The 24,624-nt window shown below is 41.6% G+C and overlaps 1 protein-coding gene across 2 annotated transcripts in view; it reads right to left on the minus strand.

The window, feature by feature from the left end:
* LOC143784401 (fibrillin-2-like) overlaps positions 1–24,624 on the minus strand; it is a 254,227-nt gene that overhangs the window by 108,130 nt on the left and 121,473 nt on the right. For both annotated transcript variants that reach the window (XM_077272616.1, XM_077272625.1), the window contains one exon: positions 20,271–20,366. In XM_077272616.1, the coding sequence (XP_077128731.1) occupies positions 20,271–20,366 (96 nt within the window). The remainder of the gene's footprint in view (positions 1–20,270; positions 20,367–24,624) is intronic.

Below are 24,624 nucleotides of genomic sequence, written 5' to 3' on the forward strand. Positions count from 1 at the left end.
GCTCTTCACACATGAGAGCAGGTTCACACTGAGCATATGTGACACTCTTGACAGAGTCTGGAGACGCCATGGATAATGTTCTGCTGCCTGCAACATCCTCCACCATGAACGGTTTGGCAGTGGGTCAATAATTGTGTGGGGAAGCATTTCTTTGGAAAGCCATGCAGCCCTCCTTGTGGTAGCCAGAGGTTTCCTCACTGCCATTAGGTACCGGGATGAGATCCTCAGACCCATTGTGAGATCATATGCAGGTGCACTGGGCCCTGGGTTCTTCTGATGCATGACAATGCTAGTCCTCATGTGGCTGAAGTGTGGCAACAGTTCCAGCATGATGAAGGCATTGATGCTATGGGCTGGCCTGCCCAATGGACAGTTGCACCACAGACTGTCCAGGAGTTGATTGATTCTTTAATCCAGGTCTGGGAGAAGATCACTCTGGAGAACATCCGCTGCCTCATCAGGACCATGCCCAGGTGTTGTAGAGAGGTAATACAGGCATGTGAAGGCCACACACACTACTTAGCATCATTTTCTTGTCTTGAGGCATTTCCACTGAAGTTGGATCAGATTGTAATTTAATTTTCCACTTTGATTTGAGTATCATTCCAACTCCAGACCTCAATGGGATGTTACTTTTGATTTGCATTGATAATTTTTATGTTGTATTGTTCGAAATGCCTTCTACTATGTAGTGAATATAGATTTGCAACTGGAATATTTCATACAGTGATATCTAGGATGTGATATTTAGTGTACTCTTTATTTTTTTGAGCCGTGTACTTTCTATGTCTCCTGTCTAATAGCACACCTTATTATACTATGCATTTTGGTCAGATTTGCAACTTATATGACTTGGTTTATATATTTGTTTTTAAGTGACAGAATGGCAACGGAAACCTCATTGCACTTTTATAAATCAGTGAAATCTGTTTTTTATTATATCCATCATGGATCCTTAAAAGACGGGAGCTATGACAGAGGTCAAAGTCAATACACTTTATAGACATATTAAAATGACTCAAGATCTAATGTGTAATGTGAATTGGGAAAGGCTCAACTCTTCCAACATACTGTATGTCAGGGAATTTTGCATCACCCTTGAAATAAACGTCGAAACTTAGCTTAACCTCTTAAGGACTGAGCCACTTTGTAGGTTAATGACTAAGCCTAAATTTTGAAATCTGACCAGTGTCACTTTGTGAGGTAAAAACTGTGGAACGCTTCAACAGATCCCACTTAATCTGAGAATGTTTTTTCATGACATATTGTACTTCATGATAGTGGTAAAATGTCTTCGATATATCTCTTGTTTACTGTATTTTTTGCTTTTTAAGACTCACCTGATTATAAGACGCACCTAGATTTTAGAGAGGACAATAAGAAAAAAAATATTTTGAGCCAAATAGTGCGCAAAAACCTTTAATAAAATATAAAAATATTATCTGTGGATGACACTCTGTTATGGGGATCTGTGAATTACAGTTCAGTGCCTGCACGTATATTGTGACTACCACCCTCCCTCATCTTCAGGAATACACCCACCCACTGGATACATGGATGTATTCTGAAAGATGAGGGAGGTGGTAGTCACATTTGCAATAAACACTTTGGACACTCCATTACAGTGCATATTTACACTAAAAATGGCTAGAACCCCCATCATCCTTCAGAATATATCCATTGATACAGTATATTCTGAAGGATGATGGGGGTTGTTTGCTCACCTTTCCTAAAAGGATCTGGACTTGTGAGTACGTAGTTGCAACATTAAATAGAGACAGATATGTGATTGGTGGAGGCAGCTCAGCAACCGTTCCCTCCACCAATCACTATCCATCCCTGCAGAGGAGGAGGAGAATTGCACTTCTCTCTGTACTCAGCTTTAGGGCTCCGTCTACAGCGGAGTATTGCCTGGACCCTGGCACCGGATGCAGCGCATACTCAGATTGAGAGCTGAGTAAGCAGAGAGCTCCATCGTCGCCTGAGCCATTTTCCTACAGACATTGCGTAGATGGAGATCTTGGATTTCCTCCATCTGCGCCTGCGCCGAGTGAGAAGCCGGGAGCCGAACCCCGGAAGAAGAATGGCGGCTGCCATATGCAGCTGCTGCAGGTCCACCACTCTCCACCGTACCACCAATGCAGGACCACCACAACACACCGCAAGACCGCCGCACCACCACAGCAACACCCCCAGCTCCGGGCCCGCAGCATAGACCCCTTGGTAAGAACAGTGTTCAGGTTATAAAAGGCACCCTCTTTTCCCCCCTAATTTTAGGGATCATAAAAGTGCATCTTATAACCTGAAAAATACGGTACTTGTGAAAAAATTTTAATTTGGCAAAAATGTTGAAAATTTCATAATTTTTAAATCTTTATTTTTATGCCCTTAAATCAGAGAGTTATGCCACACAAAGTAGTTAATAAATAACATTTTCCACATGTCTACTTTACATCAGTACAATTTTTGAAACATTTTTTTTTTTTCGTTAGGAAGTTATAAGGGTTAAAAGTTGACCAGCGATTTCTAATTTGTATAACACAAAATAATTTTTTTTTAGAAACCACATCACATTTGAAGAAACTTTGAGGGGGCTATGTGACAGAAAATACCCAGAAGTGACACCATTCTAAAAACCGCACCTTTAAAGGTGCTCAACACCACATTCAAGAAGTTTATTAACCCTTCAGGTGCTTCACAGGAACTGAAGCAATGTGGAAGGAAAAAATAAACATTAAACTTTTTTCACAAAAATTTTACTTAGGACTCAATTTTTTTATTTTCACAAGGGTATCTGGAGAAAATGAACCCCAATAATTGTTTTGTAATTCTCATCAGTACGATGATACCCCATATGTAGAGGAAGACAACTGTTTGGATGCACGGCAGGGCTAGGAAGGAAGGAGTACCACAGTTTGACGTTTGAATGTGAAAGCGGACCCCATGTCACGTTTGGAGAGCCCCTGATTAGCCTAAACAGTGGAATTCCCCCACAAGTGATCCCATTTTGGAAACTAGACCCCATAAAGAACTTATCTCGATATGTGTGGTGAGCACCTTAAACCCCCAGGTGCTTCACAGCAGTTTATAATGTAGAGATGTGAAAATTTTAAAAATCACATTTTGCCACAAAAATGATATTTTAGCACCAAAATTTTTATTTTCACAAGGGTAACAAGAGAAAATCGACCCCAAAAATTGTTGTGCAATGTCTCCTATGTATGCCGAAACTGCGTGTGTGGAGGAAACCCACTGTTTGGGCGCATGCCACGACCCAGAAGGAAAGGAGCAAGGTTTGACTTTTTGAAACATACGTATACACAAAAAGAAGGAAGTCCAGTTACCAGCAAAATTACGTATTAGGTAAAGGAAAATTAGGCCATGATTTTAAAAAAAACCTTTGTCATTTATTGTAATTCCATAAAAAAATCTTGCTTAGGCCAGTCTCACACGTCCAGATAATTCCAGTACCCGAAAAATCGGTACCGGAGTTATCCGTGTCCGTGTGCTCACGTGGCACATCAGTGTGGCACACGTGCGGCAGTCGTGTGCCGCCCGTGTGCCGACTGGGTACCACACGGACCGTGCAGGAGACAGCGCTAGAGATAAGCGCTGTCCCCTGCATCTGGTGCTGAAGCCGGAATTCATTCCTTCTTCCCAGCAGCATTCGCTGGAGAGAAGGAATGAAAAATCATTGTTTTTTTATTTTTTTTGTGTTTAAAATAAAGATCCTTGTCACCAAAACCCCTCCCACCCCCTGTGTGCCCGCCCGCTGGAAATAAAATACTCACCCAGCTCCCTCGATGCTTCCTCTCAGCGTCGCAGCTTGTCCTGTATGAGCGGTCACGTGGTGCCGCTCATTACAGTGACAAATATGCGGCTCCACCTCCCATAGGGACCGGAGCCACTGACGTGTGAAACCGGCCTTATGCTGTTTCAGAAATAGTTTCAGACCACACAGGGTTGTTAGTCATATGTTTCATTCACCTGGTAGTCAGCTCAGGATCTACATGTCCGTGCACCGCATTCTATTAACTCCACAATTGGATGACCACAATTGGATGAATCTTTGGTGAGCAGAAATATTTTTTTTCTGTTTTTTGACTTTTTGAACACAAAATTGGTTGGAATCAAGAGTGGACGCCATGTGACATTTGGAGGGCCCCTGATGTGCCAAAACAATGGAAACTTCCTACAAGTGACAATATTTTGGAAACTAGACCCCTCAATGAACATATCTAGATGTGTGGTGAGCATATTGAACCCCCCAGGTGCTGTACAGCAGTGTATAACATAGAGCTAAGAAAATTAAAAAAAATCACATTATTCCCACAAAACTTTTCTTTTAGCCACAATTTTTTTATTTTCTCAAGGGTAACAGGTGAAAATGGACCCCAACATTTGTTGTGCAATTTTTCCTGAGTGTGCCATACCTCGTGTATGGGTGAAAACCACTTTTGAGGCATGGTGCAAAGCCCAGAAAGGAAGAAGCGCCATATTTGAGTTCAGATTTTGCTGAAATGGTTTGAGGGTGCCATGTCACATTAGCAGAGCCCATGAGGTGCTAGAACAGCAGAATACCTCCATAAGTGATTTCATTTTACAAACTACACCTCTTAATTAATTCATCTAAGGGTGCAATGATCATATTGACACCACAGGGGTATCACATAAATTTATACTATTGGGCGGTGAAGAAATAATAATTACATTTCTTCCACTAAAATGTTGTTTTATCCCCAAATTTTTATTTTTATACAGGCTAATAGGAAAAAATGGGCCTCTCAGTCTGTTGTGCAATTTCTCATGAGTGCGCTAATACCCTGCATGTAATCTGGAACTACATTTGAGGCACAGTGCAAAGCTCAAAAGGGAAGAAGCGCCATATTATTGTGCAAATTATACTATTATGATTTGAGGGTACCATGATCAACTGGGAGAGCCCATGAGGTGCCAAAACAGCAGGACCCCTCATAAGTGACCCCATTTTACAAAATACCCCACTTGATGAATTAATGTAGGGATGCAGTGATCAAATTGACACCACAGGTGCCACAATTTTATCCCATCAAAGAATAATTACATTTTTACCACAAAAATTTTGTTTTAGCCCCAGATTTTACATTTTCACCCAAGAAAATGGGTAAAAATGACACCAAAATATACACAGCTCTTAAGTGCTAGAAAGCAGTGACTCCATTTTCGAAGTTATACCCCTGCCAAACATGTAGATGCTAAAGGTGTTTTGTGCACAATGGCGCTCAGAAGGGAGAGGGCATTTGGATTTGTGAGCACAGAATTCACTGAATTTCTTTTGGGGGGCAATGAGCCATTTTGCTTTTGTACTACCACTGTTGTGAAAACCCCCTATATTTCCATTAACAGATGACTGACCTGAATGGGGAGTTTTTTTTGTGGATTGAGCTGAAGCTTTTATTGGGAACATTTTAAATAACTTTTGGGATTACATTTATCTAGCGCTCTATGCTGAGCACTTTGGGGTTTCCATCTAAATCTCCGAGTGACATGACAGATGGAAACCCGAGGGATCTAATCACTATAATGAGGCAGCAGAGATATTCTGGACTCTGTCTGGCCTCTGTTAAGCATTGTCCTTCTTTTCAAAACTACACAAAACTATGATGGACCGCATTTTTATGCACACCTAAAAAGATGGACACCGCTGGATCACAGGCCAGACGGTGTCCACAGGTCCTCCATCTGCCTCATTGTAGAGAATCTTCCACCAGAGGTTCCATCTGAATCAAGTATTTCAGAGATTTACATGGAAACCCTGGTGTAAGTCGCTCAGCACAGAGCACAAGATACATTTGCGCCGAACCTTACTGCGATCTTTGAGAGGCGGAAAGAACAAATCCACAGCAGGTGAAGAATTGGTTTTATTTTTTTAAGTGGTTCTTCATGTGGTATAAGTGATATGGCGACTTTGGGTCTGTGCGATTACAGCAATGCCAGATTTATATCCTTTTTTTTATGCTTGGTTGCTGTCACACACTAAAAAATGCTTTGTATTGCTAAATTTTCCATCCCCATATTTTGAGAGCTATAATTTTTCCATAGTTTGGCCCACAGAGTCATGTGACAGCTTTTTTTTTTTGCAGGACAAGTTGACATTTTTATTGTTATAATTTTCGGGCACATGACATTTTTTGATCACTTTCTGTTCTGATTTTTGTAGAGGTAGCATGAACAAAAGCCAGCAATTCAGGAATTGTTTTTTTTTATATACCGTTCTGCGTGTGGTAAAATTAAGGCAGTCTTATTCTTAGGGTCAGTACAATTACAGTGATACTACATTTATATGATTTTTTATGTTTTGGAGCTTTTACACAATGAATAATTGTATAGAAAAAAATAATTATTTTTGCATCACTTTATTCTGAAAGCTATCACTTTTTTATTTTTCTGCTGATGGAGCTGTATGGCGGCTTGTTTTTTACAGGACAAAATGACGTTTTCAGTTATACCACTTTTATTTACATTTGTCTTTTTGATCGCATTTCCTTCTACTTTTTTCAAGCTGTATGATGACAAAGCATAGTTTGCTGCTTTTTTGTATTTTTTTTATGGAATTCACTGAAAGGGTTACCTAGTACAACACTTTTATAGATCGGGTTGTTCCGGATGCAGCAATACCAAGCATGTAGTTTTTTAATTTATTTACATTTTTTTTTACATAAAAATGTGTATTTGTGTAATATTTGTATTATTATTATTTAATAATTTTTTTAAATTTACCTTTTTTTTTTTTACTTAGTTCCTATGTGGGATTTTCAATTTTTTTTTTAACTTTGATTGCAGGTATAATACATTGCAATGTACTAGCATTGCAGTGCATTAAACCTATACTGAAAGCTTATGACATCATGTTGTGAGCATGGTCTTAGAAGCTTTCCATAGTTTGGTGATCCGGGGGTCGTCCTGACCACCATGGCAACGATCAGGACCCCACGATGATGTCGTGGGAGGAGCCGATCTGAAGGCAGAGGGAGCTCTTTTCCCCGCTACCTCCTGAATGATGCGATCGCGCTTGAACACATCATTGAGGGCGTTAACAGCCAGGCCCGGCGCTGACACCGCTCCTGGCTGTTAGTGCAGACGCTCGGCCTGAGGAGGTGCTGATATTTCAGCATCTCCTGCGCTATCATGCCATGATTGGTCAGTCAGGCTGGCTGACCAATCACTGTGATCTGGGTGCTAGGACCAACAGCATGGGTCCCTGCACCTCTTCCCGTGCCTCTCAGCTGTCTGTGACAGCCGTCAGCACTGAATTGTCTCTGCATGTTTACACTGACACCCGGCCATGATGGGCTATATCTGTCATTGGGCGTTAAGGGGTTAATGCTCCTTTTTTTGTGTGTGAATGGTCAGCAAAAGAATCAGTAAGGAAAGTTGATACAAATGGTAGCTTTGTTGGATGCGCTATGTGCAGGAAATTTTGTAGGTTTCCTACTTGAATTCTTAATTTGTAATGTGCACTATCATCAATTTTTAAATAAAAACACTCAAATGCTCAGATTGAACACTTCCTGGAAAACCACTTCTTAAATTCTGTAATCCCCTTTTAGAAAAGCAGATATTCACCAACGGCAGAAGTGCTGTTTCAGTGAAGTCAGTGCGGGTTCTCTCAGCGCTCACGTCAAATTCTTGGGCCACATGAGCACTGCTGGGGGGTATAAGCACTGCGTGGTATAACACAGTTACGTGAGCGCCGGGAAACCCGAAACTGACATAGCTGGATATCGCCGACACAAGAGGTGAGTATATATTTGTAATTATTTTATATGGGGGACTAAAGCATTTAAGAAGAAGTAGCATGAATAGTGAACAGTGCCTTTAATAATGTTTGCTTTCTTATAATTTCAGAATAGTACTGTATTGCAAAGTCCTTGGCTGGGGGAGGAGCGGAGCAGCTGGGTCAGGAGTTGAAGACGGGGTGGAGCTGGGCTGCCAGGAACTTTTCAGTGATATAGAATTGTAATTATAATGATGACTCATGCAGAGAAAAGAGACTTCCTGTTTCTACATAGAGCTTAGAAGGACTGAGATAGTCTGTTAATCATGTGATATCATAGACCTAATGGAAAACAGAAGAATGAACTGGGTAGAAAGGTAAAATGAGCAATTGTAAGTACACTGAGCTATATAATATGATAATTGCAATACATGGCAATAAATGGAAGCAGGACAAATAGTCTTCAATTGATAATCTCCTACTGCTAGAACAGTGATTATATAAAACGACACTAAGCATGCCAGTAAGTGACACATTGCCCGAATCAGGGTCTCTGCCAACACATGATGCTGCTCTCAGATGGGTAGCAAAAACCTGATGACAGATTACCTTTAATAGTTCTGTCCAAAAGTTTTGATGTCTCCTTCTGTGCTCCATCCCACTTTATCAACTTTGCCTACAATCGTGCAAAAATCGAATTTTTTGCATTATTTGGGACTTCATGAATTTTTTTTACTAAATTTTCACTTCTTGTGGAATAGGTTCTACCTAAAATTGGCATAACCTGCTTGATAAATGTGAGTTTTTGTGTTGAGATTGGTGGAGGAAACACTCAGAAGCATGTAAGTGATACCACCCCATGTCCTGTTCTCTATTTTGCATTTATTTTGCTTGGCCCGACGGTCCTTGTATATACACAGCTGGTGAGGTTATTTCGTCTCCTAAAACAAGTCCAGGCTCAAAGACATTCTTCAGGGTTTAGAAAATTACCAAAAAAAAAAAAGAGTAAATAAACCCTCACTACCAGCGTCCACTAACATCACATTGAGTAATAAATATAAAACATATGTATAAAGATGCAAAAGTACAGGACAATGGTGTCGTAGTCTGGGTTGACCAGAACTTTGTTAATGAGTTGTGTGTCCTATTTCATCTGTCTAATTGTCTCTCTCTCAGGACTTGAGCTGGATGAGACAAAGCATAGTCTTCTCCTTCCCCCAGCTAAAAGTGTGCCTGGAAATGTACATGTGTGCAACAGTGTTCCCCCATTCCGTGCCCCAAGATATGATGTCAGCAGAAGGGAATGTGTATCACCATAATGTAGAACTAGCAGCAATCAAAGCTAACCCAGAAATGTTTTTCTATAATCCATAATTATTCACTTCCCGATAGATTTTAGAAAAATAATGTCTACCAAAACTTTTCACCAAACAGCCAGACTTCTTAAAAGAAAGTTTAACAGTTTAAGGCAAATGCCTCCAGTGAAGCCCAGCACATCCTTTGGTTTCTGTAGGTCAATATTCTTTGGCTAATGTAACAAGCAGCGTAAAGGTTTTACTACAAGCCAGGAGAGAAGAAAATGTCTTAGTGAGATGAGAAAGACACGCTTCAGACCATTGAGTAATCAATTTCCTGTGAGCCGGAATTACAGTCAGAAGGTCAGCTGGTGGTGTCCACAAGCCTTCCGATGGGGCTTCTTATAAACGTGCTTCTCTCTCTCACTCGGACCTGATGACAAAACCACATTACAGCTTCTTCTCTGCGGAGGGGTTGTGGTTGTGGAAGGAGGGGACAGACATTTTAACAGCGGTGTTCAGGAAAACACCACAAAAATACACATTGTTGAATCGCCGTTCATGTGTACTGCAAGCTTTCCTTGGCGCTTTTTCAATCAGCCCTTTTGTTTTAATGAATTGCTACATCTTGACATCTGGTTGTACCTCCCCACCCTACACCGGTGATTTCACTTTTTCAAAAGAGAATACATTTGACTATGAACATTTCCTTTGCCAAATGATGGTGCCAGGAAAGAAAATATGCGAGTATAAAATGGCTACACAATGAGGGTATGTCAACACAGGGTGTAAGTTGTACAGGAAGAATGAGCAGCATATTTTGGCTAGAATCCATGGCAAAATCCTGGATGTAGCTATAGCAAGGGTATGTGAACACAATGGGGCCTATTCATTTACGCCAGAAAAGTGGAGCAAAAACTTTGAAATGTCACAAAATTTAGCGACTTTCGGTGTCATCACACCAGTTTGAACCAGCTTCATTAAAATGACGCTGAGGCGGGATGAGGTGTGGCCATGCCCACATGTCAAATTCATCAAAGGTGCAGGAGTTTTGTATGGCAGAAATGCTACTCCAGTCCCGATGCACAGAAGCACACACCACTCACACGCCAGTCTTGATGACTTGGCCCCAATGTCTTTTTCATGCTGTTTCCATTGCAAAAAACTCAAAAATGATGAATATAAGTATGTCTATGCAAAACGACTTCCTGTGCATGTGTTCAGGCTTTTGAATGTCTTTTAACAATTTCAAATTTCGAAAAATGCCAAGCATCTTAAAAGAAGTGGCATGCCCACTATTCAAGCCATCTGAACTTTACCTTATAAGTCAAAAGGAAAGTTCAAAAGACGCTCAGAAGAGGCCCCTGATAACTTTTGGAGCATTTTGCCATTGTTTTTGTAAAAAAAACCCTGAAAAAAGTGATTTCTTCACTATTCAATGGAGTAAAAATAAATTAATATTAAACAACAGTAAAAAAGACTTCACAAAAAAAAACCCATGAGAAAACCATCCAAAACTCAATCAGACAGTTCAGAACAAAATTCCAGAATTTTCTAAAGATTCTTCTGCTTGAAAATCTTCTGCTTCGATTGAATTTAAAAGACCTTGTGTGTACATACACCAAATCAGCATTGGTTAACTCCGGATATGATGTGGATTTTGCAATGGATTTTATGCGGAATTCATCAAATGCATTGAAAAGGGTGAAATATCTCTAATATATTGTCATGCTTTGAATTTAACATTCAACCTAAGGTCAATTCCTGTGTGGATTCCAGATGGATGTATTACGTAGCATGGATTTGGTACAATCTCATCCACTTTGCTAGTGACCGTAATAGGTTGCAGATTTCCTGCCTTGAAAGTCCAGCTAGAAAATCTGCTGTGTATGCGTCTAGTGTAAACATGCCCTAAGAGGTTTTACACTAGGGAAATAACCAAGCTAATGGTACCCACTTCTCTGTCATATCAAGGCATAAATGTTGATGTTTTTTCTGCTGCTTCTTATCCACATTTTTTCTACAGGTGTCTGCACAAAATATGTATTAACAGTCTTCTTTGGTTATTGTGTTTTTTAATTCTTTATCCATATCTCCTTTATCTGATGAATTTATGATGCAGATTTGAAGCATCATTCCTTAAAGGGAACCTGTCACCCCCCTAGGCGTTTGTAACTAAAAGAGCCATCTTGTGCAGCACTAATGCTGCATTCTGACAAAGGTGGCTCTTTTAGTTCTTGTTCCTGGCACTGCTGAAAGAATCGTTTATCAAATGAAATCGTCCGGGGGGCAGGTCTTTCCCCCCTAACACAGACGCACCACAGCAGTCAGTCACTTCCTCATGTTTACAGGGCGCCGCCTCCTCAGTGTTATTGAATTTTCCCAGCGCCTGCGCTGTGATCTTAGCACTTGGGCATGCGCAGTTAGCGCTGCCCGTCCACTGACATCACTTGATGTCTTTCTTATTGCGCCTGCGTGGATCCTGCCTCGCTGTCTCTTCTGATTTATTCACACTGCGGGGCTGGGAATCTTGGGCATGCGCAGCAGTTCTCTGCGGCTCTCCCTCATCTCCCTCCGCCTCTTTCCTACTGTGCAGTGTCATAGGAATCATCAGATATCGTCAGATTCCTCTGATGCTGCACAGTAGGAGGAAGGCGGAGGGAGATGAGGGAGAGCCGCAGAGAACTGCTGCGCATGCCCAAGATTCCCAGCCCCGCAGTGTGAATAAATCAGAAGAGACTGCAGGGCGGGATCTCTGGCTGCGCGTCCACGCAGGTGTAATAAGAAAGACATCAAGTGATGTCAGTGGATGGGCAGCGCTAACTGCGCATGCCCAAGGCCTAAGATCACAGTGCAGGCACCGGGAAAATGCAATAATGCACCCTGTAAACATGAGGAAGTAACTGACGGCTGTGGTACGTCTGTGTTAGGGGGGAAATACCTGCTCCCCAGATGATTTCAAGGTATGAGGGACAAATTTGATAAACATATCTTTCAGCAGTGGCAGGAACAAGAACTAAAAGAGCCACCTTGTCAGAATGCACCATAAGTGCAGCACAAGGTGGCTCTTTTAGTTACAAACGCCTGGGGGGGTGACAGGTTCCCTTTAATACCTTTTTTAATACAGAAAAACTTTTGAAGCCTGTTGAGAAAAAACACGCAAATATGCATACTTCAACAGCGTCCTTAGAAGCACAGTGGAGTTTTCATGAAGTCACATCCATTTTGCTTGGATGGCTAAATGCAGTAGATTTTCTGCACTTAAAAATGCAGTGTAATACATGCACTATTTTTGATATGAGGGAACAAGGTCTAATTTTAACAAAATCAGCATGCAATCAGTCTGTTATATCTATTGTTCTCAACTTTACAGTGTAAAACAAAAGGATTCACATGTCAGTTATTAAAGAGTAGCTGAACTTTTTTTAACCTCTTTACCCCCGGAGGTGGTTTGCACAATAATGACCAGGCCAATTTTTACAATTCTGACCACTGTCACTTTATGAGATAATAATTCTGGAACACTTCGGTGATTCTGAGACTGCTTATTTGTGACATATTGTACTTCATGATAGTGGTAAAATTTATTTCATATGACGTGCGTTCATTTGTGAAAAAAAATGGAAATTTGGCGAAAATTTTGCAATTTTCCAACTTTGAATTTTCATGCCCTTAAATCACAGAGATATGTCACACAAAATACTTAAAGGGAACTTGTCACCCCCCCCCCAGGGCAAGTAAAAGAGCCACCTTCAGCAGCACTAAGGCTGCATTCTGTGAAGGTGGCTCTGATATTTCTGTTCCCTAGGAACACTGAAATATTGACTTTTATAAATTGCGCCCCATACATGTATTGAGTCCCAGAGGTATGGTGTCTCTCCCTGTTTCAGCCGCCTCCCAGCCGTCCATTATCCCCCTCTTGCATCTGTGCACCGCCTCCTGTGTTGCTGTTACATGCCCGGCGCCTGCGATGTGCCAACAGTTCTCGGGCATGCGCAGTGCACACTGCCCCAGAACTGACATCAGGCTATTGCGCCTGCGTGTTGCGGAGGCCCCAGATCCCGCCCCACAGTGTGTTATGATGTACTCACACTGCTGGGGTGGGAATCAGGCGCCTGCTCAGTGGAGTGGGTCACCGTGCTCCATTGAAGATAGTGCTGAAGTCTTACGAGACTTCACAAAGCTCGCAAGACTTCGGCACTGCGCACGCCCGAGAACTTTTGGCACAGAGCAGGCGCCGGGCACGTGACAGCAACAGAGGAGGCGGCGCACAGACGAAAGAGGGGGATGTTGGACGGCTGGGAGGTGGCTGAAACAGGGGGAGACACCATACCTCTGGGACTCAATACAGGTATGGGGCGCAATTTAAAAAATTAAATATTTCATTGTTACTAGGGAACAGAAACATAAGAGCCACCTTCACAGAATGCAGCCTTAGTGCTGCTGAAGGTGGCTCTTTTACTTAAAAACGCCCTGGGGGGGTGACAAGTTCCCTTTAATAAGTAACATTTCCCACATATTTACTTTACATCAGCATAATTTTGGAACCCACATTTTTTTTTTTTTAGGATGTTATTAGGGTTGAAATTTGACCAACGATTTCTCATTTTTACCACAAAATTTACTAAACCTTTTTTTTTTAGGGACCACATCGCATTTGAAGTCCATTTGAGGGATCTATGTGATAGAAGTTACTCAAAAGTGACACCATTCTAAAAAATGCACCCCGCAAGGTGCTCAAAACCACTTTTAAGAATTTTATTAACCGTTTAGGTACTTCACAGGTGGAAAAAATGAACATTTTACTTTTTTCACAAAAAATGTACTTCAGATCCAATTTTTTTAAATTTTGATAAGGGTAACAGGAAAAAATGGACCACAAAATTAGCGTCCACAAAAGTAGGGAGAAAACTACTGTTTGGGCGCATGGCAGAGTTTGGAAAGGAAGGAGCGCCATTTGACTTTTTGAATGCAAAATTTCCTGGAATCATTAGTGGACGTCATGTCCCATTTGTAGAGCCCCTGATGTGCCTAAACCCCCCACAAGTAATACCATGTTGGAAACTAGACCCCTTTGCATTTTCATAAGGGTAACAGGAGAAATTGCACCATACAGTTTGAGTACAGAGTACGCAGATACCTCATATGTGAGTGAATGCTACTTTTGAGGCACAGTGCAAAGCTCAGAAGGGAAGAGCCGCCATATTGGAGTTCAGAGCTTGCTATAATGGTTTGAGAGTGCCATGTCACATTGGAGAGCCCCTGAGGTGCCAAAACAGCAGAAACCCCCATATGTGAACTAATTTTACAAAATACACTCCCCAATGAATGATCATGTTGACACCACATGTGCCTCACAGAATTTTATACCATTGGGCAGTAAAGAAAAAATAACTACATTTTAACCACCAAAATTTTGTTTTAGTCCCAGTTTTTATGCTTGGCATCTGTCACTCACTAAAATACGATTTTTATTGCAAAAAGTATTTTTTGCAGCACTATATTTTGAGAGCTATAATTATTCCATATTTTGGCCCACAGAGTTATATGAGGGCTTATTTTTTGCAGGACGAGTTGATGTTTTAATCGGGTTTGGATCCCCTTATCACCTTGATGGTGGGCGGTGGCCTGTCAGGGTTAGGGTTAGGGTTTGGATCCCTTTATCACCTTGATGGTGGGGGGTGGCTTGTCAGGGTTAGGGTTAGGGGTCGGGTTAGGGTCTGGATCCCTTTATGACCTTGATGGTGGGGGGTGGCTTGTCAGGGTTAGGGTTAGGATCCCTTTATCACCTTGATGGTGGGGGGTGGCTTGGCAGGGTTAGGGTTAGGATCCCTTTATCACCTTGATGGTGGGGGGTGGCTTATCAGTGACCTGGTGACCAGGACATTCTTCTAATAAAAAGCTACCCCTAACCCTAACCCTAGGGATCCTAACCCTAACCCTATCCATAACCCTAACCCTAACCCTAACCCTAGCTATTTCTGTTTATAGTGGGTTTTCTAGTTGATTTTGATGATTGGCAGCTGTCACACACTTCTCAGCATGCGTTTAAAAAACGCGAACGCAGGAAAAAATGCATGTAATCGCGGCAAAACGCCGCGTTTTTTTCTGCATGCAAAAACGCATGCGTCTAAAAAATGCGGCATTTTGCCACGTTTACATGCATTTTTTCACCACATGCGTTTTTTTTTAAAATGCTGCAGATCAAAACACAAGTGTGAAACCAGCCTTACTTTGTCCCACTAGGGGACTATAATTTTTTGCAGGCTGATTGCTTCCACAGCATGGGGATGCAGCAGTATCCTCATGCTGTAGAAACTGTCAGCTTTGCATTGACAGGGAAAGTTGCTGATCATGCACTGCGCATGATCAGCAAGTTTCCTAGCTCTGGTGACCCGGATGTCGTCATGCCCTCTGCTGGCTCCCAGAATCTGGCAATCTCATTTGATAGCAGCATTTCAGGGGTTAAAGTGCCGGGAGCGGTGCATGACCACTCTTGGCACTTAGTGCCGGGTGTCAGCTTTCAGAATCAGCTGACATCCGGCGGCGATCGCCCGCACACCACCCGTGTGCAAGAGAGATCAAAATGATGTATTAATCCTTCCCTGATCAAATTGGCACAGGGAAGGATTATTACATCTGATGTCAGAAAAAAACTTTGAAAATCACTTTATTAGGGAATTTATCTTTGTCCCTGTAAAAAATTGCATGTAAGTGTTTACAAACCCCTGTTTGTACTTGGTATATTTGCCTGCATTTAGCTCCATGTAATTGCAGATTTGTGAATCTGAATGCAGCGTGCCCCGTCAGGATTTTCAAGTATATGGTATTCATACTCCCTGCCACATTCCAACTAAATGTGTTCGGCCTTGCTCAACACAAGTGAATTGAGTGAGGCTGTGAACGTCTAGTTGAACTGTGGTCGAAAGTATGCATATAGAATACTTGCAGTCATATGATCCAGGAGAATCCTGACAGCGTACACTGTGCACTGAGAATTCACGAGTCTGCAGTCACATAGGGTGATTGCAGACATTTGTGCATGAACAATGCTTTTAAGGTGGTTTGTGAGCATAAACAGTATGGAAGCCACGGCAGGTAGCCACATGCAGATTAGTCTCAAGAGAAGCAGTCTAGATTATAAATCTATGAAGGGGAAACCATTTTTAAGCTTTTCCCCCAGACATACTGTATAGTAATTCTTTGTTAAAAACGATTTAAAACAAAATATTTGAGATGCACTCAGAAAGCTCTGACATTAGCGCATGGAGCTGGCCAGCTATTTAACTGTAAATATATATTCAGGATAATGCCTAAACTACTAAGTCATTTCTTGAGGATCTCAGCCCAAGGTCAAATATTTGTGGACAGCACAGTTATTGCAATAGTGAAATTATCCACTTAAATACAGGGTCAAATAGAGGACGCAAAGTTATAAAAAGTGCATTAGGATAAATGAACAAATATCAGTGGAGAGTTTTGGCAACCAGCTTACATATTAGAGAAATTACAGGGCACAGAGAGTGCAATACCTAGAATTGGGTCCCAGTTATTAAAGGGAGCTCAATAAATCTTTAATACAGATTTGTCATCAGATTTCATAAACTAAACTGCTGACACTAGTAAATACAGTTTTGAAAATAAGTATTCGACACACTGACGATTTTGCAAGCTTTCCCACCTACAAAGAATGGAGAGGTCTGTAATTTTTATCGTAGGTACACTTCACCTGTGAGGGAGAGAATCTAAAAATAAAAAACAGAAAATCACATTGTATGATTTTTAATTAAATTGCATTTTACTGTATGAAATCAGTATTTGATCATTTACCAACCAGCAAGAATTCTGGCTCTCACAGACATGTTAGTTTTCCTTTAAGAAGCCATCCTACTCTGCACTCATTACCTGTATTAAGTGCACCTGTTTGAACTTGTTACCTGTATAAAAGACACCTGTCCACACACTCAATGAATCACACTCCAACCTCTCCACCATGGCCAAGACTAAAGAGCCGTCTAAGGACACCGGGGACAAAATTGTAGACCTGTACAAGACTGGGATGGGCTACAGGACAATAGGCAAGCAGCTTGGTGAGAAGGCAACAACTGTTGGTGCAATTATTAGTAAAAGGAAGAAACACAATATGTGTGTCAATCTTCTATGGTCTGGAGCTCCATGCAAGATTTTACCTTGTGGTACATAGATGATTCTGACAAAGGTCAAGTACCAGTTCAGAACTACATGGTAGGATCTGGTCAATGACCTGAAGAAAGCTGGGACCACAGTCTCAAACATTACCATTAGTAACACACTACGTTATGGATTAAAATCCTGCAAGGTACACAAGGTCCCCCTGCTCACGCCACCACATGTCCAGGCCCATTTGAAGTTCACCAATGACCATCTGGATGATTCAGAGGATGCACGGGAGAAGATCATGTAGTCAGATAAGTTGGAAATAAAACTTTTTGGTATCAACGCCACTCGCCGTGTTTGGATTAAAATCCTGCAAGGTACACAAGGTCCCCCTGCTCACGCCACCACATGTCCAGGCCCATTTGAAGTTCACCAATGACCATCTGGATGATTCAGAGGATGCACGGGAGAAGATCATGTAGTCAGACAAGATAAGATGGAAATAAAACTTTTTGGTATCAATGCCACTCGCCGTGTTTGGATGAAGTAGAAGGATGAGTACAACCCCAAGAATACTGTCCCAATTGTGAAGCATTGTGTAGGAAACATCATACTTAGAGGGAGCTTTTCTGCCAAGGGGAGAGGACGACTGCACCGTATTGAAGGTAGGATGGATGGGGTCATATATTGCGAGATTTTGGCCAGCAACCTCCTTTCCTCGGTAAGAGTATTGAAGATGGGTCATGGCTGGGTCTTCCATCATGCCAATGACCCGAAACACACAGCCAGGGCAACTAAGGAGTGGTTCCGTAAGAAGAATTTCAAGGTCCTGGAGTGGCCTAGCCAGTCTCCAGACCTGAACCCAAGAGAAAATGTTTGGAGGGAGCTAAAACTCAATGTCACCCAGAGACAGCCTGAAACCTGTAAGATCTGGAGAAGATCTGTATGGAGGAGTGGGCCAAAATTCCTGCTGCAGTGTGTACAAACTTGGTCAAGGACTACAGAAAACGTCTGACCTCTGTAATTACAAACAAAGGTTTCTGTACCAAATATTGAGTTCTGTTTTTCTATTGTATCAAATACTTATTCAATGCAATAAAATACAAATTAATTATGTAGAAATCATACAATGTGATTTTCTGGTTGTTGTTTTTTTTAAGATTCTGTCTCTCACAGTTGAAGTGTACCTACGATAAAAATGAAAGACCTCTCTATTCTTTGTAGGTGGGAAAACATGCAAAATCGGCAGTGTATCAAATACTTATTTTACCCATTTTAGATCTCTTAAACTTGATCTTAGCCCTGGTGAGGCTGGTGTACTTACTCCATATATATATCACAATAGCTGTATATCCCTGATATTAAAATAATCACTTTAGGAGTCTAGCAAAAGAGTGAAAGAGCTCATAAAATAAGTCAGGGGTATTTTATCAAATTTGGGTTGCTGGACATTGAGTTTAAACTGTCTAAAACAGGGACAGACATGTCATTGGTGCAACCTGTGCAGCCACACGGGGCCCGAGAGCTAAGGGGGGCGCTTTTACCTTCAAAGCCAGTGGAATTGTGCATTATGAGGAGCTATTGGACTGCAAATGGCCCATATATTGTTCTTGCACAGAGGCCGTCTTCTGTTTGTGTCTGGTCTAAAAGGATTATCAGCCATTCTGATGTGACTATTGACAGTACACCTGCGTCAACAGGTCGAATAAAGTATATACATTTATTAACCCTTTTCGATATCGGGCGTAATAGTACACAGATGTCAGACTTCCCCTGTTTGGTGCAGGCTCCGGAGCTGAGCCCGCAGCTTTCTGGGCACATGTCAGCTGATATATACAGCTCACATGTGCCCGTAACAGCCATGGCGTTTACCTAGTTAAACGCCACTGTCAATCTCTGACAGCAGCATTTAACTCGTTTTTCCGGCAAGCACGTCAGAAATCCGGACCATTGGTGACCCCGTCACGTGATCACGGGTCACCAATGGGTTGGCATGACAACCAGAAGTCTCCAACAGACCTCTATGGTTGTCATAGCCGGATTGCTATGAGCGCCACCCGGTGGTGATCTGATCATCGCCTGTATGTAGCAGAGCTGATCAGACAACTGCAGCTTCTAGTGTTCCATGGAGACTATTGAAGTATGCAAAAAATAAAAAAAATGTTTTTAAAAATATATATATAAAAAATAAATAAAAGTTCAAATCACCCCCCTTTCGCCCCATTCAAAATAAAAGAATTAAAAAAAAATCAAACACACATATACTTGGTATAGCCACGTTCAGAATTGCCTTATCTATCAAAATAAAATAAGAATGAACCCGATCGTTAAACAGCGTAATGAAAAAAAGTAAAAACGCCAGAATTACGTTTTTTTGGTTGCCGCAACATTGCTTTAAAATGCAATAACGGGCAATCAAAAGAACGTACCTGCATCAAAATGGTATCATTAAAAATGTCAGCTTGGTACACAAAAAATAAGCCCTCACACGACCCCAGATCACGAAAAATGGAGACGCTACGGGTATAAGAAAAGAACCTAGACATGTGTGGTGTCTATGAACCCGAAATAACCTGGAGAATCATAATGGCAGGTCAGTTTTAGCATTTAGTGAACATGGTAAAAAAGCAAACCAAAAAACAACTGGGGAGCGGGATTGCACTTTTTTTGCAATTTCACAGCATTTGGAATTTTTTCCCATTTTCCAATACGTGATATGTTAAAACCAAAGGTGTTGTTCAAAAGTACGACTTTTCCCGCAAAAAACAAGCCCTCACATGGCCATATTGATGGAAAAATAAAAAAGTTATGGCTCTGGAAAGGAGGGGAGTATCAGTTTGCATTGTGAAATTTGGTGATAGATCCGCTTTTAGTGAGCCACATAAAACTTTTTCTGGAGACTAACAAATAGTTATTAGTGGACATCTTTTTCTTTCATGCTTTTAGCCTAAAGGTAGGTTTCTATCTAAAAAACTCCTTATTAAATATAGTTTGTGCTTTTCTAATCTCTAACAGCCAGCTGTTATATGTCTATATAATCAATATGTGCAACATATAATATAAAAAGAAAATGACTTGTATACCTCTTTCACATTGAGGTCCAGTAAATCCGTAGACACAAGCACATCTGTTTGGTCCGATACAGCGTCCACCATTCTGACAGCCATTTTCACATACAGCTTTAAGGACAAAAATGTAAAGCATTTTATTATTCATTTTATACAATGACATTTGCGATAAACAAAACATTTACCAGATGCTGTAAAGAAAAGTTGTAAAACCTCGCAAAAATTCATCTCAGATGGAAAGTCTCAGCACAAAACTTCATAATGAAAATAGAGAAAGAAGACCCATACACCGGTATTGGTCAGATTGGATCGTTTTTCTAAAGCTCACCTATACATATTAGATTAATGTCAGCCATAGCCGCCGATATCGACAGGTTTGGCCAACAGTCAAATGTGTTTGAAACCCGGTGACAACCGATTAGTGGGGGAGTTAAAGGGGTTTTCCCAAGAGCAAAGTACATTTTAACTAATAGATCTTAAAATAAAATTAAGATCCACAATTGGATGTGTTAAAAATGTCCCTTATAAATGTGCTGTGTAATGGCTGTGTAATGGCTGTGTGTTACAGTGCAGGAACATGGTCGGCACATCTCTTGGTCAGGGGAAGAAGTAAACAAGAGTATACAAATATATCAGTATGGGAACACAGCTGCTGCTTTCTGTGAGGTGAAACATTTCCCTGCCTTTTTAAAAACATATTTCACCTCACAGAAAGAATCATCTAATCAGTTAAGATCCCCTGCTGTCCTGTCTGTATCCTCTTTTGCTTACTCGCTGCCCAGGAGGTGTGGTATGTCAGACCACGTTCCTGTTCGGTCAGACACGGCCATTACACAGTACACAGCAGGGGCACATGTAAAAGATTATCTTGGCACAGGAACATTTTTTTTAGGAACCTATTTTTATTTCAGCAACTATTGATTAAAGGTACTTTGTTCAAGAAAAAAATCCTTAGGCCATGTTCACACGTTGAATATTTGATGAGTTTTTACTTCAGTATTTGAAAGCCAAACCAAAGAGTGGAACATGCAGAAAAAAAGTGGAATAGAAGCACGTCACCACTTCTGCATTTTTCACCCACTCCTGCTTTTGGCTTACAAATACTGAGGTAAAAAAACTCACCAAACACTCAACGTGTGCACATGGCCTTAAAGATCAACAAATTTGGACTGCTGATATTTTTGTTATCCCAGAGATTAGCCACTGCCATACATGTCTGGCACCTGCTCCTTCATGGAGAACACAAGAGCACTTGGCTGAGCGAGCACTCCTGTATATGGACTGCTGAAGTGTATTTTAATAAGTTCTTTCTGTTTGCAACTCAATACACTCTAAACAAGCTTTGTTTCAAACTTTATGACATCGTTGCTTCTATATCAGTTCTCAGTTTTCTAAATTTGACCATTAAATTACTCTATTGTTGATGCAGGGCATCTTGCATTTCTGTTGTCAGAAGCAAAAAGAAAAGACTAAAGGTACCTTCACACTGAACAACTTAACAACGATAACGACAGCGATCCGTGACGTTGCAGCGTCCTGGATAGCGATATCGTTGTGTTTGACACGCAGCAGCGATCAGGATCCTGCTGTGATATCGTTGGTCGGAGCTAGAAGGCCAGCACCTTATTTCGTCACTGGATCACCCGCTGACATCGCTGGATCAGTGTGTGTGACACCGATCCAGGGATGTCTTCACTGGTAACCAGGGTAAACATCGCAGGGCCGCACTTAGTAACCCGATATTTACCCTGGTTACCATTGTAAAAGTAAAAAACAAACTACTACATGCTCACCTTCTGATGTCTGTCACGTCCCCCGGCGTCCGCGCTGCTGCTCAGAGCTTCCTGCACTGAATGTGTCAGTGCCGGCCGTAAAGCAAAGCACAGCGGTGACGTCACAGTCACAGTGCAGGGAAGCTGAGGCCGGGGGACCCGACAGACACCGGAATGTAAGTATGTAGTGTTTGGTTTTTTTTACATTTACACTGGTAACCAGGGTAAACATCGGCTTACTAAGCGCGGCCCTGCGCTTAGTAACCCGATGTTTACCCTGGTTACCCGGGGACTTCAGCATCGTTGGTCGCTGGAGAGCTGTCTGTGTGACAGCTCTCCAGCGACCACACAACGACGAAACAGCGACGCTGCAGCGATCGGCATCGTTGTCTATATCGCTGCAGCGTCGCTTAATGTGACGGTATCTTTAAGGTGAGGGTGGCTGCAGCCCACCTAGGTAATGAGCCAAAACGTATTGCTTCTCTTTTGCATTGTTGTTATGGTCAAATCTACAGACATCTGACTGAACTACTGATGTGTACTGAGAAGCCTAAGTGTACAGTTCATTAAATGACAAATAGGAAGTCAAAAGTAGTGATGGGTGAACCCCTGGGTCTTTGGGTTCAGCTGAACAGTTACAAATGGTTCTTTCCAGGTACCAGAACAATACTGGAACCTGGACCCCATTCCTCCCCATTTTTGACAGCCAGCCAAGCTAAAGCAGACAGCTTTAGTTGGCGGATGCTTTAGTCCAGGTCTGGGAGGAGATCCCTCAGGAGACTATCCGCTGCCTCATCAGGAGCATGCCCAGGCATTGTAGGGAGGTCATACAGGCACGTGCAGGCCACACACACTACTGAGCATCATTTCCTTGTCTTGAGTAATTTCCATTGAAGTTGGATCAGCCTGTAACTTCATTTTCCACTTTGATTTTGAGCATCATTCCAACTCCAGACCTCCGTGGGATATTAGTTGTGATTTATGTTGATATTTTTTAGGTTTTATTGTTCTCAGCACATTCCACCATGTAATGAATAAAGATTTACAACTGGAATATTTCATTCAGTGATATCTAGGATGTGGGATTTTATTGTTCCCTTTACTTTTTGAGCAGTGTATATTAGTATGGTTTTACTAATTGTAGGATGGATTTCTCATACTAAAACAGTTATAATTAAAACTTGTTAACTGGAGACCTAAGACCTAATCCTGTATCTAATGCTTTAGGCCCACCATCATTGTGCAGCTTTTGCTACATTTGTTATTACGAACTATGTATGGAAATCTTGGATTTTTCACCTTTTTTTTTAAATATTTGAATGAAAGTAAAAAAGACAGTTATAGCTTTCACATGCAATCAGCCAGAATAATCCAAAACTGATTAATAAAAGCCTGTGATGCAGCTATAAAGGAATTGTTATAGTTAGAAAACATTTTCCATCGACTATCCACACACATACGGAGCTGTACTTGTGCAAGACCTAACTTATCACATAGCTACCATGTCAAGCAACACGAGACTGATCTGTAAATGTGGGAAATCAAACATTTGAGAGTTTCTGGCCATGGGAAATTGGTATGGAAATGTTCCCAGACCTTCCCGTCTCTGGTCATGAGAATTTGCAGTCTTTCCTATTATTTTGTGGTGCTTTTTAACAAATGGTTTCCTTTCTATAGGGATTCCAGGCTTGACAACACCCCAGATAAATGCCAAGATGGACCTAGAAAAGTGCTGTGAAAGAGGCAGACTTGGATAGCATGATTGCATGAGGATGCAGACTAATTGGATGCCTGAAACTGGCCGTCATCCAAAGCCACTAGGACCAGGTTCAGTCCCCCACAGACTCAAATGTCTAGCCAAGGGCTGACTGTAAAAAATATTTGGAAATGAAAGCCCATTTAATTATGCTACTCAAAAATGTCATTTATTTCAGTTTTTGTGGTATGGAAATATGAGCTATCTCCAATAAGCTCTGTGGAATGTGCCGTGATCCTAGGGCTGGGGACAGGTGCATAGTGAAAGGTTTATTAGCCAGGTAATAATAAAATTCCTACATCACAATGCTTTATTAAAGAACCACAGTCACTTAGTATTGGCAAACCCTCTGATGGCAGCGCAAAGTATGAAGAAAAACCCTGATTCCAGCGCTGGATCACTTGCTGGGCTTTTTGCAGTAGTTCTGATAAAACACTCTTTTTATCTGTTATCTGCTCTGTTAAGGTACCTTCACACTAAACGACTTTGCAGCGAGAACGACGACGATCCGTGACGTTGCAGCGTCCTGGATAGCGATCTCGTTGTGTTTGACACGCAGCAGCGATCTGGATCCCGCTGTGATATCGCTGGTCGGAGCTAGAAGTCCAGAACTTTATTTCGTCGTTGATCACCCGCTGTCATCGCTGGATCGGTGTGTGTGACACCGATCCAGCGATGTGTTCACTTGCAACCAGGGTAAATATCGGGTTACTAAGCGCAGGGCCGTGCTTAGTAATCCGATATTTACCCTGGTTACCATTGTAAAAGTAAAAAAAAACACTACATACTCACCTTCTGATGTCTGTCACGTCCCCCGCCGGCGGCTTCCCTGCACTGAATG

Source organism: Ranitomeya variabilis, chromosome 1 (genome assembly GCF_051348905.1).
Source record: "Ranitomeya variabilis isolate aRanVar5 chromosome 1, aRanVar5.hap1, whole genome shotgun sequence".
Taxonomy (NCBI): domain Eukaryota; kingdom Metazoa; phylum Chordata; class Amphibia; order Anura; family Dendrobatidae; genus Ranitomeya; species Ranitomeya variabilis.